Source organism: Triturus cristatus, chromosome 6, assembly GCF_964204655.1.
Source record: "Triturus cristatus chromosome 6, aTriCri1.1, whole genome shotgun sequence".
Classification (NCBI taxonomy): Eukaryota; Metazoa; Chordata; class Amphibia; order Caudata; family Salamandridae; genus Triturus; species Triturus cristatus.
In genome coordinates, this window is record NC_140589.1 from 1,806,918,828 (window position 1) to 1,806,935,566 (window position 16,739).

The window sequence follows — 16,739 nt, forward strand, 5'->3', positions numbered from 1 at the left end:
TCTGAAAAGCTGTCAAGACGCAGCTCTTTTGATCTGCTCCTTTGAATTTTAGTACTTACAAAACATTTTTAGCATCTATACCACTATATCAAATTTTGATTTCATTTTAAATTTAAGCATGGTCATATCTTTTTCGGTTTGCGTTGTACCCGCTATTGATCACCCACTCAGGTTCAAATTCGCTTTACCTATTCTTTAACATGGCTGCACACGTGTATATGCAGGTGTGTTTGTGTTTGTGTTTGAATGTGATTGTGCTTAAAGGTGCTTCTGCTCGAGTATAATTTATGTGAGTATTTTTAAGATAGTTGTATACATGTATGTGTGCAGCAGCATATGTCTATATCTATAATTGTGGCGAGTATATTTCTTTATTTGAGAGCGATGTGTATATATTTGTGTTATCAATTGCATATGTAACTGACTGAGTGTGTTCATGAATGTGTATTTGTAATACTTGAGAGTGATAGTGTGTGTGTATACTTCAGTGTTGTGCGTTGCGTCTGTGCCTATCTGTGGGTGCAAAGCTGTGGGTATAAGTTTAACCTGAAATGCATGTATTAATCTATGACTGTTGTGTAGATATGTGCACATGCCTTACATATACTTATTTGTGTATATATGTTTAAGGGTGGTTGCATGTATACGTGTATATGGTTGTGTGTGTCGGTTGGAGTGTGGTAGTGTATATGTTTGGCGTGTAGCTGCTTATTCATGTTTTAAAGTTTGTCCATGTGACTGTGGTGTGTCTGCGTGTGTGTGTCTTTGGGTTCAGCTAATATGACGAACCATGTCACATTGATACATTAGAATGCACAACAGAGACCTTTACAGTAAGGATCAATCAAAAAGGAAATGCGTATAGAACGAGTTGTAGGGGAAGGAGGCTTTCCTTCTCGTTTGCATGGAAGTGTTTGTGTTCCACGGTTATCTCTGGGAACACTTCTCTGAATCGAAGGAAGGACGGTGTCAGCTCCGCCCCTTCCTCGGGGCTCCCCCTCACCGGGTTCAAACACCGGTCTTCGAAGCACCGCAGAAGTGGGCACTGAACAGTAGCGAGCAGAGCCGAGGAGCCCTCGGGGTCCTCGCCATCTCGAGAGAGCAGCAGGGGCGACACTAGGCTGAAGAACCTGCCCTGGGAGCCCCCTTGGACTCTTCAGCAAGGTGAGATCTGGGACATGCTTTATTTATTTATGCATTTTATTTTGATAGCACCACGTGCCTCACTGGCCGTCTTCATGGATAGTCAGCCATGACCCGGAGTGACCGTAGGTGGACAGTGGACGTGACGAGAGGCAGGGGATCAGATGTCCGCCTCACCTTGGGGCTGCTGGGTGCCTCTCTGCTTACCTAAGGCTGGGTGTGTGAGGGTGGTTTTTGGCTCTGTTGGTCTGTTAATTGTAGTTTTGTATGTGAGTGGATACTACATTTCGAATGTGTGTGTACGTCTTTGAGTGTGAATGTAAACTCATAAATGTGTGAGTACCGATGTATGTGTGTGTCTGATGGTGGCGGTGTATATATGCATGTTAGGACCAGCACCCGTAGGTGTACAAGTATCACCCTTCTCTCGCTCACTTCAATACTTTTTGAACAATGATTGGGAGCGTCTCAAACTGCAAAGCCCGGTGATTTGAACTGCTTGTAAACCTAGGCCTTAGACCACTAATGCTCAAGGGAGATTGCGCTGTGTAAGGTACTCTTTGGCCTCGTTTAACCCCTGGGGAGTATGAAGTATTGAAATGACCCATTTCTACAGCTTCAGGATTTCCTGCCAAACCAATGACGTTTTAGCCAATTGTACGATTATGCTGCATAAGACACCTGCCCTGTTTGTTTGCACAGAGTGCACCTGTATGCATGTACCTGTGCACAAGGTATTTTATGCTGCAATCCTGTCCAAAAGGCAGCAACGCACAGTAGAGGGTGAAAAGCACAAACCACAGCCCATGGGTGCTTGGGGGTGTACCTGCATCACAAGAGCAGCACTGGACTGTGCCCGCATCGCCAAGTTGTTGTGATTTGGTGTGAACTGCTCCTTTTGTGGGTGGGACCCAGGGCCGGCTTTAGCACTGGCGGCGCCCGGTGCAACAATCATTTTTGGCGCCCCCTCACCCCAATGGCCGCCTCCTTGGATTCTCTCACTGCCACAGGGCAAAAGTGCCCCTAATTTCTACAATAATAAGTTATTGCTAAACACAGCGTTCCCCCTCCCCCCCCCCGAGTTCAGCGCCCCTTCCACAGGTCAGCCCCCAGTGCGGTCGCACTGCCCTGAAGCCGGCCCTCGTGGGACCAAGACTGGTTTGCACATGGCTGATTTCTGTCTTCACAAGCGCAGCTAAGCTAAGTAAGGATGGAATGGAATGCAACTAGAGGGAGTGGCGAAGCAAGGTGTCACGGGGGGGCGATATGTTCCTGGCTGAATGAGTTTCGGGGGCGGTGGCCTTCCCCCGCTCTAACCTGCAGCCATCGCGGGTGGCAAACGCGGGGACCGCCATGGGGGGGGGCACAGGGTCTAGTATGTCACTGACAACAGGATTTCCAAGCGGATAAGATTAAGTCAAGCTTTTCTATCCATAACTTTGCTGCTGCAACACAGCTGTAACCGTGGTGTAATGTTTGTTAAGTATGAAGGTCTTGATATGTTCAGTGTGTCCAGGAAGGCTTCAATCATACGATTCTCATACATGCGATAAAACAGAAGTTGAAAAGGGTTGGAGCTAATAGGAAAACTACTTTCATCTTTCAGGTTGTCTTTATTACAGCACTGACTTCTCTCTAAATAACATGGATCACAAACAGGGCCGGACTGGCCGTAGTAGGAACCGGGTGTTTTCCCGGTGGGGCGGAAGGGTGGGGGCTGGTTTTGTACCGGTCGGGCCGTTTTTAGATCAAGCCTGGGCAGCACATGCGCTGCTCTGCGAGGCATGCTGGATTGAGGTAAGGAATTGAAGCTCCACCTACTCTCTGCCCATATTTTTCATTGGCTTGTGTCCTTCTCCACGGTAAACTGTGGCTGTTCATTGGTCAAAAGGCTTAGTAGTCCCTCCTTAGTACCGCCTTGCCTCACTTTGTAACCTCCCATGGCGACACCCCCTGTTACGTGTGTTGTTGCTCGGTTATCTTTAATTACAGCCTCTTGGCACTATTTTCTCAAATAGCGCAGGCAGTACACGCCTCTCCGCACTTGCAATGCAATAGGTCTCGCATTTGCGAGAGTTTAAGATATTGGCATTGTAAATGACTGTGCCTTTTATTTATCTGTTTTAAAAACGAAATATAAATAAAAGGCATTGTCCTTTACAATGCCGTACCTCAAACTCTCATAAATGCGAGACCTATTGCATTGCAAATGCTTGTTGTTGCTGTGGGCCGGTTTTGTTGCAGTGCTGCAAAATCTGCCCCTTGTAACAAAAGCATTATCACCAACCCCAGCTCGGTCAGACTTAATGGCCAGGGCTGGTCTGCATCCCAGTTCAGCCCTGGTCACGCAGCTTACTTATTTTGAAATATAGTTATGACTTCTACAGTAGTTTATTTTTCCAGAGTTCTATATAGCGGGAACTTGACCGGAAGGTATCAGAGCGCTTTAATTGAGCACCAATTGTGTTACAGAAGGACGCATTCATTTTTTGTAGGGCACGGAGAGATTAATTGATTTGCCCAGAATCACAGGATGTTGAGCGAACCTGCTGAGACTCGCGGTTCCTCAGCGATGAGGGCGACCTCTCTAGCCGTGAGGCCGCATCCGCTCCCCTAGTTGTCAGAGATGGGGATTAATAGTTGTTTTTCGCAATTGGGTCATTGGGTCAGAGTATGGTTCAGTCCATCCGGGTGGATGTGGAAATGGCTGCTGGGGGGGGGGGGTGTTTTCTACCAGCACTGTATTGGGATGACAGTGGTAGGAGTATGAGTTTATGTTCCTTAATCTGAGATCGAGACTTATTTAAAATGTCTAAAGCGTACATATACCCCGCTACAGAGTCCCATATTAAATGTCACGATGCGCCTTCTGTGCTGTGATGCTGCGGTACCTCATTATACTTCAGAGATGTTTTATGCTAGTGCACATAGTGCAGATTGTAGAGTTTCTCCAAGGGCTTCAATGTTTTTCATTCGGCTGAGCAGACTTCACTTCTTCTTCCAGAATGAACCGGCTCCTTGCGTTGGTTTGTGTCTGTGCTGTGATCTGCGGCAGTTCTGCAGCATACAAAGGTAACATTACTCTTAGAGGACAAAGTACATTTTCATAAACATGTACATTTCATAACTGATGATTTATTGCTGTCTGAATGTTAAACACTAAAATAAGACTTGACTAATACATCAACATACTATTGGACATATAGCTTGACATGATGTGTTTATTATATTTATTAGTCGTGGTTGTTGAATATATGGAAAGAGAAATATCATGCAATGTGTTCCATTGTATAATTTATAACTTCGCATGAAACATCATCAATTGTGTTTTTTTATTTGCATTATTTATATAATAGTGTAATGGAGTGTATTTAGTGGTTCTCCTTTAAATTAAAATGTCATGATTTCGTGGCGTAGCTAAAAGGACCACCTTCACACCCCCCAAGTGAAACATTTAATTGCATGCATGTAACTTTTTGTATAGCTTTTTGCAGAGTTGTCATCAACATACACCGACAGCATGCCGTGACTTAGCATTGAGGACTTGTTTGAAATTTGCACCACAAAACAGATGCTTACTTTTATTTAAATTGGTAGCAACTGTTTCATTCTGCAGTAGGTGACATCTTTTATAAAACAACTATATAGACACCCATCTCTCTGAAATAGTGCCTTTAAATGCTCTTTACTTGCCCTATCACATTCCAAAAATAAATAATATTTAGAGTGACATTGACATTGTTTTGCACACTGAAGGAAGAACTGTTTTCATTTTATGACAATGTTACACACCGAACAAGGTGTTTTTCATCACATTTTCAGTGTTTCCATCAGCATTCTGTCCCCTTTTTTCAGTCATTTGTCTTCTTGATACAGGTGCCCGTGCCAGCAATAAACCTCTTTTCACCTAGCAATGCACAACACTTCTTTAACAAAAATACATATGTGCACGTTTCTATAATACTACATTTGATTTTCTAGACTTGTTAAAAATTAATATTCCATATAAAAGTGCAGCAATATGCCTCTCCACTGTACGAGACTCCACTCTAAGCTATTACAATGTACACAACTCCACTGTATGCCACTACACTCTATGCTATTACACTGTACGCACTGCCACTCTACACCACTCCAGTCTACGCCACTTCACTATATGCCACTCCACTAGATGCCACTCCACTATATACTATTCCACTCTATGCCACTCCACTGTACGCTATTCCACTGTATACCACTCCACTCTACACTATTCAACTTTATGCCGCTCCACTGTATGCAGCTCCACCTTGTGCGACTTCAGTGTATGGCACTACGTTCTATGACACTTCATTCCAATCTATTCCATCAGAGGCCACTCCAATGTACACCATTCCACTGTATGCTATTACACTCTACCCCACTCCACTGTACGCCACTCCAGTCTACATCACTCCAATGTACCCTAATTCACTACACGCTATTACACTCTGCGTTACTCAACTGTACAACACTCCACTCTATGCCATGCCACTTCAGTGTACGCCATTCCACTGTATGCCAGTCCACTCTATACTATTCCGCCATATGCTACTCCACTGTACAATATTCCACTGTATGTCATTCTACTGTATGCCACTACAATGTATGCTACCCCACTGTACAGCATTCCAGTTTATGCCACTCCACTCCACTCCATGCCAGGCTAAACTATGCTATTCCATTGGACACCACCCTACTGTCTGCAACTACACTCTACCCCACTCCACTGTATGACACTACAGCCTACACCACTCCACTGTACTCTAGAATACGTTATTCCACTCTATGCCACTCCACTGTACGTCACTCGTCTGTTCGCTATTCTACTGTATGACAATCCAATCTAGAACACTCCAGTGTATGCTGTTTCACAATATGCCACTACACTGTACGCTACTCCACTCAACACCCCTTAAGTGTATGCCACTCCATTCTATGCTATTCCATTGGGCGCCACTCCACTGTACGCAATTGCACTGCCTGCTATTACACTCTACTCCACTACAGTGTACACCACTTCAGTCTACACCACTCCACTGTACGTTCCTACACTGTATGCTACTCCACTATAAGCTATTCCACTCTACATTCTCCACTGTAAGCCACTCCACTCTATACTATTCCACTGTATGCTACTCCACAATACACTACTCCACTATACGCCGCTCCAGTCTATACCACTCTACTCTATGCCACTCAATTCCACGATAGTCCAATGGACGCCACTCCACAGTAAGCCACTCCACTCTATGCAATTCTACTCTACCCCACTCCACTGTACATCACTCCAGTGAACTCCACTCTATTGTACGCTACTACACTATATGCTATTCCACTCTACACCACCCCACTCTACTCCACTCTACGCTATTACACTATATACAACTTCAATCTTCGGACGTCATTCTACTGTATGCTATTACACTCTACCCCAGTCCACTGTACGCCACTCCAGTCTACACCACTCCACTGTACGCCATTCCATTGTATGCTACTACACTATAATCTATTACACTCTCTGCTACTCCATTCTACGCTAGTTCATTGTATGCCACTGCACTCTACAACTCTACAGTAAACTCTATTCCACTGTATGCCACTCCACTGTACGCTACTCCACTCTACACCACTCCAGTGTACTCTCCTCCACTCTATATAACTCCACTCTGCAAAACTCTACTACACTTTATGCCACTCTACTAGATTTTGCTCCTCTCTATCCCTGTATATTCCACTGTCCAAATTTGAACTATATGCCTGTAAAATATATTACAACACTTTACTCCACTTTACGACAGTTTACAACTCTGTATGACACATCACTCCTCTATATAGAATGAGATGCCACTCGACTCCATGCTACCCCACTTCAATGTACGCCACTCAACTCTATGCTAATCTACTATACTCTATTCCACACTATGCCGTACCACTGTACACCACTCCATTCTATGCTATTCCACTCTATGCCATTCCACTTTTCTACACTCCACTGTATGTTATTCCACAGTGGGGAATTCCACTGTATGCTTTTCTCCTGTGTGCTACTCTACTGTACGGTAATCCACTCTACGGCACTCTAGTGTACACCACTCCACTCTACTCCGCTTCACTGTGCGACACTCTCCTGAACTCTATATAACTCTACTCCATAACAGTCTACAACAGTTTATGGCACTGTATGACACTCTACTCCACTCTATCCCTGTACACTCCACTGTCCAACTATATACTCCACACTTTGCCCGTTGTCCATTGTACATAACTCTATTCCACTATACAACACTGTCCTATACTCTACAACACACTCCACTCTGCAGTACAATATCCTCCTCATGCCACTCTACTCTGCGACATATCAATACACTCTATTATACTTTACTCCACACTATTTTACACCACTCCACCTGACTCTACTCCACTGTATGAGATTTTATGTCACTTTACGCTACTGTACAATAATCCACTCTACGCAGCTCCACTGTTTGATACACTACTGTACTCTATACAGCTCTGCTCTACAACACTCTACTACATTGTGTGCCACTCTCTGACACTTTACTCCAGCCTCTACACTCACTGTACAACACTGTATACCACTGTGCAACACTGTACTTCACTCTATGCTGCTTTAAGATACTGTAGATATAGACTTCCCCCTTTCATCTCCGAACCCACTGAGATCAACTGCGGAGTACCACAGAGATCATCGCTCAGCCCCACGCTCTTCAACATCTACATGGCTCCCCTCGCCGCCATCATCAGACAGCATGGGCTCAACACAGTATCCTACGCCGATGACACCCAGCTCATCCTCTCCCTCACAAAAGATCCTGAAGACACCAGGCTCAGCTTCCAGGAAGGAATGAGGGACGTCGTGACCTGGATGAAGGACAGCTGCCTGAAGCTCAATACAGAGAAAACAGAGGTCCTCATCCTGGAACCCTCGACCTCTGCATGGGACAACACTTGGTGGCCCTGTGCCCTCGGGAGTCCCCCCACCCCGACAGACCACGCTCGGTGCCGGCAGAGCTAGGGTTAAAAAACTACAGCTAGGCACTTTGCTAAAAAAGGGTAATTTTGCATTCTGAAAATGTGGTGTGTTCACGTTGGGTTTTGAGCCATTTCCTGTCGTGGGCACTATGCCTACCCCTACAAGTGAGGTACTGTTTTTATCGGGAGACTTAGGGTAATTCAGATTTGTAAAGGAACTGTTATTACCTATTGACTTGCAATGCATTTCTGCCTTCCAAATGAAAGACATTGTGTAAAAAAGAAGTCATTCTAAAAAATGACTGATAATTCTCATGCTAGTATGAGTATTCCCAATTTCGGAAATGTGCAAATATCTACTGTTTCTAAACTCTATATTTTGTTCCCATTTCAGAAATACATAGGTGTCTTTCATACCGATTTTTCCATGTACACATTTTTACAGAATAATTACTATATACCCGGTACATAATAAAAAACCATTGCAAGTTGCTGCTCAGTTTTTGGCTCTGGGTTCGTCGGGTTCTTGGTGAACCTACAAGTCCTATATATCCCCACAACCAGTAATGTCCAGCGGATGTATCGGTATATTGCTTTCAAAGAGCTGTCATAATTAGAAGAAGTTACAGGTGAAAACGTTGACACAAAAGGCTTTTTTATTCAACAAATTTTCAATTTATCCTATATTTAACTGTTAGTTTCTATAAAAAAAACCTTGATGGATCTACACAAATGACCCCTTGCCGAATTCAGAATTTTGTCTACTTCTCTAAAATGTATAGCTTTTTGGGATCCATTATTGCTTTTGTACCCATTTCTACCAATAACTGGAAGGAGATCGAAAGCACAAAAAATAGCGAAAATAGGCTATGTCCCAGAAAAATGCCAAAACTGTGTAAAAAATGTTGGGTTTCTGACAAAAGTCTGGTATCCCCTAAAAGCTGAGACAATGGTGATTTCAGCCCCACAAACCCTTTTTTGATAACACTTGCAGGGAAAAACCCAGAAGCTTTCATTTGCAGCCCGTTTTTCCCATTTTCCCCCCCAAAAACTACATTTTGCTGTATTTTGGCTCATTTCTGTGACCCCTCCAGGGAAATCCACAAACCCTGAGTACCTTCAGAAGCCCCATGATGTTGGAAGAAAAGGACACAAATTTGGCGTGGATACCTTATGTGGTCAAAAAGTTACAGGGGCCTCAGCGCGCACTACCCCAAATAGCCAAAAAAGGGCGTGGCACAGGAGGGGGAAAAGGCCTGGCAGCGAAGGGGTTAACTAAAATTTCATTTGTAATATTAAAACTATATACAAATAATAGAGAATTCTCACATGTATTTTCTTATAAAGGCAAAAATGACATGAATGAAAAAAGGAGGCGGGGTAGGAGGGATGGTAGAGGAGTGGCTTTTGGAGGTACAGGGAGCTGCAGCAGGTGATGTGCTTGTGTCTGTATGTTTGGAAGTTGCATGTGGGTCTGGTGTATGTTGTGTAGGTTTGGATGTGTTTTTTATGGCTGGTGATCGATCATATGCTGAGTGTATGTGTTTGCTTTTGCTTGGTGTTGTCATGTGTGTAGGTGTGCTTTTATGTAAGTGTGTTGGTTTTGATGAGTGTGTGGTTGGTGTGGTTGTGATAGTCGTGGGTGTGGTGCTTGTGGGTGTAATTTCAATAGTGTGTGTATGTTGGTTGAGGGTGTTTCTTTGTGTGATTGTGTTTATGTGTGTGTGTGTTATTGTGCTGCTTGTGTCTGTTGGAGTGGGTGCCTGCAAAGAAGTGAGTGTGCCTGGAATTGAGATGGGAGTTAGGAACTGGGTTGAGGAAGGGACATGAGTTGGGGTAGATAGTTGGGCTGGGTGGGAGGCTGAGATGAGCGATGAGGCTGCTATAGTATATGTAAAACAAGCATTTGCAATGCAATAGGTCTCGCATTTGCAAAAGTTTAAGCTATTGGCATTGTTCATGACAATGTCTTTTTTAAGCTATTTTATAAAACAAACACATAATGGCATTTATTTATCATTTACAAAGCCAATAGCTAGTGTTGCATTATTATTAGCAATGCCAGCTGCTCACTCTTTTATAATGCGAGACCTATTGCATTGCAAATGCTTGTTTTGTTAATCGCTGGCTTAAGAAATGACAGTCCGCATAAGCATAATGAACATCCCACTTGCTCTATAACAGAATGTTAGTAAACATCGAACATCCCATCTGGCTCTGTTCCTGGGACAGGAAACCAGGGTTCGAGCTTCGGGGTCGCGTCCACATCCTGTGATTGTGGGCAAATCACTTAATCTCCCTGTGCCTGAATATGTAATGTAAATACCTTCGGGTCGAGTTCGCGCTATATAAAAGATGCAAAAATTATTTTTTTTAAATGGTACGAGATGTGGAACGAAACGACACTGAACTGGCGACTTTCCGGCAAGCTACAACAGGAAATGTCAGACAGAAAGCAAAGCGGTTGCAATATCCTTCCTCACTAACGGCTGGTAAAAATGAGCTGTTACTCGAACACAAATGATACGGCGAATTTTCAACAAAGCAGAACTTCTATTAGAGTTCCACATGTGCTGGCCAGTACCTGAATACTGCTCCTGCTCTTGGTCGCCATGCTGGAGTTGTTAGCTTGGGGTTGCCTCGTAAACCAAGAGGCGGGTGAGTGACAGCCGGCGAGTCTACCATTGGGCAATGGAAGTCACATGACGACAGACGAAGGCCAGTTATTTTTCGTTTTTTGCTTTTAATGGAAATGCGGCCTCTAGGTCTAGGAAAACACGGGAAGATTCTGAAAGCTAAGGAGGAGCCCAGCAGCTGACAAAGGAAACTAACTTGAGGGCAGACTTTACAGCTGTTCCGTGGTGTGTGGGCGAACCGTTCTTTCTAAATAGAATACGTTTGTAATCGCTAGCTGTGAATAAATGGGCACAGAGTAGTGCACGCATCGCTTAATCTAAACATTCTTTTCCAGGACGCTTTAGTGTGAATGCTGTTATTCACCGCATGCTTCTCAGCAAACACAATATTTACCAGTTTAAAAGTAAACCACTTGTGCCTACATGATGATTGTGATAAAAGTATTTTGGTTTATTGGCGATGCAAACAATTGACGGAAGAGGGGATGTGGTGTATGTATGTGTTATGGCCAGAGCTTGCGACTTTTGAACTGGAGAACCAGATTCGAGTGTCTGCGTCCATACTGTGAATCTAGGCAAATCACGTAATCTCCTTCCTGCCTAACAAATTTTAGGAAAAAAAAGTGTCCTTGTGTAATACCTTTGGGTCGAGTTTGCGCTGTATAATACTGGCCCCCAAAATAAACGTTATTATTGCCTTGCGTAGTAGTGCTCATTTTATTGAGCTTAAGAGGATGGCATGCATATGTGTGCGGTACATGAGCGGCTTAAACGATAAACGTTATTATTGCCTTGCGTAGTAGTGCTCATTTTATTGAGCTTAAGAGGATGGCATGCATATGTGTGCGGTACACGAGCGGCTTAAACGGCCCTGAAAGCAAAGCAGAGTAACAGCCATGGGGAGTGAAAAGCATGTGGAAAAGTGGTAGGAGAGAGTGCAGGACACAGTGACAGGGGCAAAGCATGTGGAAAAGTGGTAGGAGAGAGTGCAGGACACAGTGACAGGGGCGCTAACTGAAACACGTGGCCGTGCGTCCGCGAAAGTGATCCCGATCGCGATCAAACTTCAAAGCGGCCGTGCGGCCGCCAAAGTGAAAGTAAACGCGTCAAGCGCGCGCGCCCGCGCACATGCACTGTATCGCTAGGCTGGCCTGGCAGCACTTTTTGGAGCCCACTCAATAACAATAAGTCTCGCAGAGCATCGCTTACGCGATAGCTCAGGCGAGACCTAAAAAGGGCAAAATGCATTAGCAACAGCTAATTTAAATGCACACACTACATGTATGCTTAGTGACACATTAAAAAGTATGACTTACCAGTCTCCAATCCACCAGGGATTCCTATCAGCCCTTCAGGATGTGGAACCTGCAAGACCTTCTCCTCCCAGGAATGTAGTGGTATAGGGGGGCTGGGATAACCACCACCAGTCGTCTGGGCCTCCAGGTGATGCTTGGAGGTATGCAGGTGGCAACAATCAGCACAAACATATCAGGTGTGTGATGCTACCATTCATTCTAAAGGCCCAAGAAAAGTACTATATTGAATATGCCTTGCAAAAGACCCAGCCAGCGGATATGTGAAATCTAAATAGACTCAGCACAAACCCACCACCCTGATGGCGACGGAGTACTGTGAGCCGGCAGAGCAGCCCGCTACGTCTGAGGAGGTGAGCCACTTAAGCGACGGAGAACAGTCCGTTAAGGCAGATGGCTGATCAGCCAGTCGAAATCTAAGAATGGCGGGCGGGAATCCGTCAGCTCGACGGAGTACTTGTAACCGCTGCCACAGAGGGATCATGGTAGTCCCGTCAAGATCTAAATCAGGCCCTAAATCCGAACATGGAAATCTTCACCACAACTTTATCCAGCAGCTCCCAGATAATGATGCTTCCTCCTTGGACATCGCCTGCAGCCATGCCCCACTGAAACTTTACCTTTTCAGCCAATTGTTGCTGAAATTTCTTCTAAGTTCGAAGGTAAGCGCTGACTGGGCCCAAGCCACTGCTTTCCTTAACCTTCGCTCCATCGCAGACAGCCATATTTTTCAATTTTGACCCGGTCTCGTGCGACTAAATGTCCGCAGTTGGCGCTTTGATCTTCAAGGTGCTAGTTTTGACCCTAAACCTTAAAAATTCATAACTTTGGTTCTACTGATTGGATTTATGTTGTTTTGGTTTGGAATAATTTATTAAAAGTTGCTCTATTTTACTAAATTGGTGTGTCATTTTTCTTGTGTTGTGTTTTAACTTTGTTACGGTTTGTGTGCTGCATAAATACTTTACACATTGCCTCTAAGTTAGGTCTGACTGGTTTTGTGCCTGGTTACCAGAGGGTTAAGCAGAGTTAATTTAGTGACTTTTTTGGTTCACACCGACAGGAATAGTGGCTGATGCATGAGCAGGGTTAACTCAACCATCAACCCAATTTTTCACAATTACCATATACTTACTGTGACTATAAGGAAGCTGTACTTACATGTGGCCAATCAAAACCCGATATGGGGTCAGCTGAAATGCATTACTCATTCAGACAAGAAACAAGGATGCTTTTATAATACATTGTACATTCTACTGATGATGTACTGTTGATCATGCTCTCATCTGTTATTTTCTCTTTTTCAGTAGAAAATGTAGCTCTTCGTGGTCGTGCAGCCATGTCAACCCTGCTTGCTGGACAAAGTGCATCTGTTGGTTACCTTGGACACGCTATTAATGCCATCGATGGGAACCAGAATCCAAACTACTATCAGGGATCCTGCGCCCATACAGATCGCGAAATGTCTCCATGGTGGAGGGTGGATTTGTTGAAGCCGCATAAGATTCAGTATGTGACCATCACTAATACACTTACTGCTCCAGAAAGGATGAATGGCGCCGAACTCCTCATCGGCAACTCCCTGGCAGATAATGGGAATAACAATCCCAGGTAAAGTCTAGGCTTCAGTTAAACCTTTCTACAAAACTGTTGTCAGACAGAATTTAGGAGTGCAGTGCAGCATCCCAGTTTAGAAAGATTCTTTAGGTTGCCAGTTTTGCAGTATTGCAGAGAAGACAGAATACCACGTACCCTGCCCTGGTTACAGGAAGGCTAGGCATCGCTGGCCGCTTCAGCTATGCAGAAACCTAAGCACACAGCATGGCGCAGTGGAATTCAGACTGCTGAAATACAACACACAATGTAGATTTTCCTAGTAGTTATGATGGAAAGTCTTAACTTTTTTTAAAGACACGGAGGCGAGTATTATGCTTTTCTTATCTTGCTTTAATTCCAACAGCAGCCAAGATAAGTAAAAAAAACTACAGTTCCCAAGGGTCCAGAAAAACAACTGGCCAATGGGAACGCAATAAAAATGATATCACGTAACCAATCAGAATACAACAGCCTAGATAACGTCACTACTGACTACGGAGCTTCCTCTTTTTGCTGGCGAGCAGCTCAGATAAAGTCAGAAAACAGCGGAACAATCGCCAAAACAATAGAAAAAGCTAAAGTCCAGGAACAAACTTCTTGAGCCAAAACCATCCAGGGAAGTCGAACTGCAGGATAAGCCGAAGTAGACTGTAAACTGGAAGGTGAGGAGAGTTGGCGAGGAGGAGACCACATCCGTTGGCGAGTAGGACCATCATGAAGATGCAGGCGGCCAGGCCGGAGTCGCTGAAGGGAGGGAGAACACAAATTAGAAGTGTAGAGGTGGGATAATACTCGCCTCTGTGTCTTTAATAAAATTAAGACTTTCCGTCATAACTACTAGGAAAATCTACATTTTATGGCAAGACCGGAGGCTCCTATTATGCTTGTTTAAAGCATATCAACTACTAAAGAAGCCACAGTATCAACAGGTTTGCAGTAAAACATGCGAAAAACATTGTCATTAGTCCAGTCTGCTGATCTCAGAATGTCCTCCAGGCGGGAGCCAGCCCAAAAGGCTTTAGAAGCCATGGCTCCCCTGGTGGAATGCGCTCCGAAAACGGAACATCAATGCCCGCAAGGGACATAACCCAACGAACCCATCGGGCAAGGGTAGCGGAAGAGACAGGAAGGTGGGGCTTACGCAAAAGAAATGAGGAGCTGGGAAAGAGAGGGCGCTCTGAGATCAGAAGTCCTTTGTTCATACACTTTTAGACATTGGCCTACACATAATTTAGGATGTGAAGGAAAATAGGGGTAAAAAACAGAATTCAAATTTGTCTTAGTCCGTCTATTAATTTGAAACAAAACACCTGTAGGAGAAAATTAGCGAGAGGAAAAATCCAAAGCTTTAACGTCTGAAACACATTTAATAGATACCAGACACAATAGCATGGTAAGCTTAGCAGACAACATTTTAAGAGACAGAGCAGAATTATCTGGCCAATCAGAAAACAGTTTGAGCACAACATTGACATCCCATAAACTTGAATACGTAGCCAACGGAGGTTTGGAAAATTGAACTCCTCTCAGAAGGCGGCAGATTAAAGGATGAACGCCTACTGGCTTGCCGTCAATCGGGGAATGGTTAAGGGAAATGGCAGATCTGTACAAATTGACTGTCCTGTAAGACTTACCTGCACTGGCTTCGGAAGCCAAGAAATTGACTACAGAATTTAGAGGGGCTGAAAAGGGATCGATCAGTCTTTCCAGACACCAGCTTACCCATGAAGACCATGCAGACTTATAAGCTTTGGAGGTCCCAGGGGCCCAGGCTTTGCTGATAAAGAGGGAAGCTTCTTGTGAAATGAGGACGTCAGGAGGGACAGGCCGGAAACTTTCCAGGCTGACAGAACCAAAGAATTGTCCAGGATAAGATTGTGAGGAAGGCCCAAGAAGCAGATCGTTGCGAACAGGGAGAAGAACTGGGAAATCCGTTGCCATTTCCATCAGGGAAGGAAACCAAATCTGGGATTGCCAGAAAGGAACCACAATGACCAAGGTTGTCAATTGACGACGAACTTGAGACAGAACCCTGTTGATCATGAGGAAAGGAGGAAAGGCATAATTGAGATGAAGACACCAGTTCTGAAGAAAAGCGTCCGTAGCTAGAGCCGAGGGGTCTGGACGCCAGCTGAAGAATCGAGGCAACTGGGTGTTGAGGCGAGAAGCAAACAGATCGATATAAAAAGGGCCCCATTTTTGAGAGAGAGATCGGAAAACGGATAGAAGAAGCCTCCAATCGCTGGAGTCCCTCAGGTAGCGAGAATGCCAATCTGCGACTGCATTGAGATCTCCTGGGAGATACTCCGCCATCAGAGAAAGTTGGTGTGACAAGCAGTACTCCCAAAGGCTCTTCGCAAGCTCTGCTAGGGGTTTGGATTTTGTGCCACCGAGATGGTTGATGTAGCGGACCGCAGAAACATTGTCCATGCGGAGGAGAATGGAACATTGAACCCTGTTCTTTGTGAGACTTTGAATCGCAAAGGAACCTGCAAGCATCTCTAAACAATTGATGTGCAATTTCGACTCCTCTCGAGACCATGTACCGCCAGTCGATATTGGACCACAGCGGGCTCCCCATCCCGACAAGCTTGCATCTGATTCTAATACAAGATCTGGGGCTGAAGCGAAGATAGTTCGCCCGTTCCAAGCATCTAAATGGTCGATCCACCACTGCATTTCTACGTGAGATTCCTGATCTAAAGGAATAAGATCGGCGTAGGCCAACCCTTGGCGAAGATGTCTGATTTTTAGACGTTGGAGGGCCCGATAATGAAGGGGGCCCGGAAAGATGGCTTGAATGGAAGCGGAAAGCAGACCTATGATTCTCATTATAGATCAGAGGGAAATGAAGGAGGTCCGAAGAACTTGAGAAATTTTGGACTTGATGGACGAGACCTTGGACTGTGGAAGCATGAGAGAAGCAGTGGAAGCGTCTACGAGGAAACCCAAGAACTCTATCCGTTGGGAGGGAAGGAGCATGGACTTCTCGTGATTGATGAGAAAACCCAGATCGAGGAGAAGAGATTGAGTAGTA

The 16,739-nt window shown here is 44.7% G+C and overlaps 1 protein-coding gene across 2 annotated transcripts in view; it reads left to right on the top strand.

The window, feature by feature from the left end:
- Positions 1 to 1,021: 1,021 nt before the first annotated feature.
- LOC146822051 (fucolectin-like) overlaps positions 1,022 to 16,739 on the top strand; it is a 61,651-nt gene continuing 45,933 nt past the window's right edge. Inside the window, exons 1-3 of one of the 2 annotated variants that reach the window (XM_085613167.1) lie at positions 1,022 to 1,164; positions 4,148 to 4,215; positions 13,414 to 13,717. In XM_085613167.1, the coding sequence (XP_085469293.1) occupies positions 4,149 to 4,215; positions 13,414 to 13,717 (371 nt within the window). In that variant the 5' untranslated portion in view covers positions 1,022 to 1,164; position 4,148. The remainder of the gene's footprint in view (positions 1,165 to 4,147; positions 4,216 to 13,413; positions 13,718 to 16,739) is intronic. The other variant, XM_085613168.1, reaches the window with a different exon arrangement.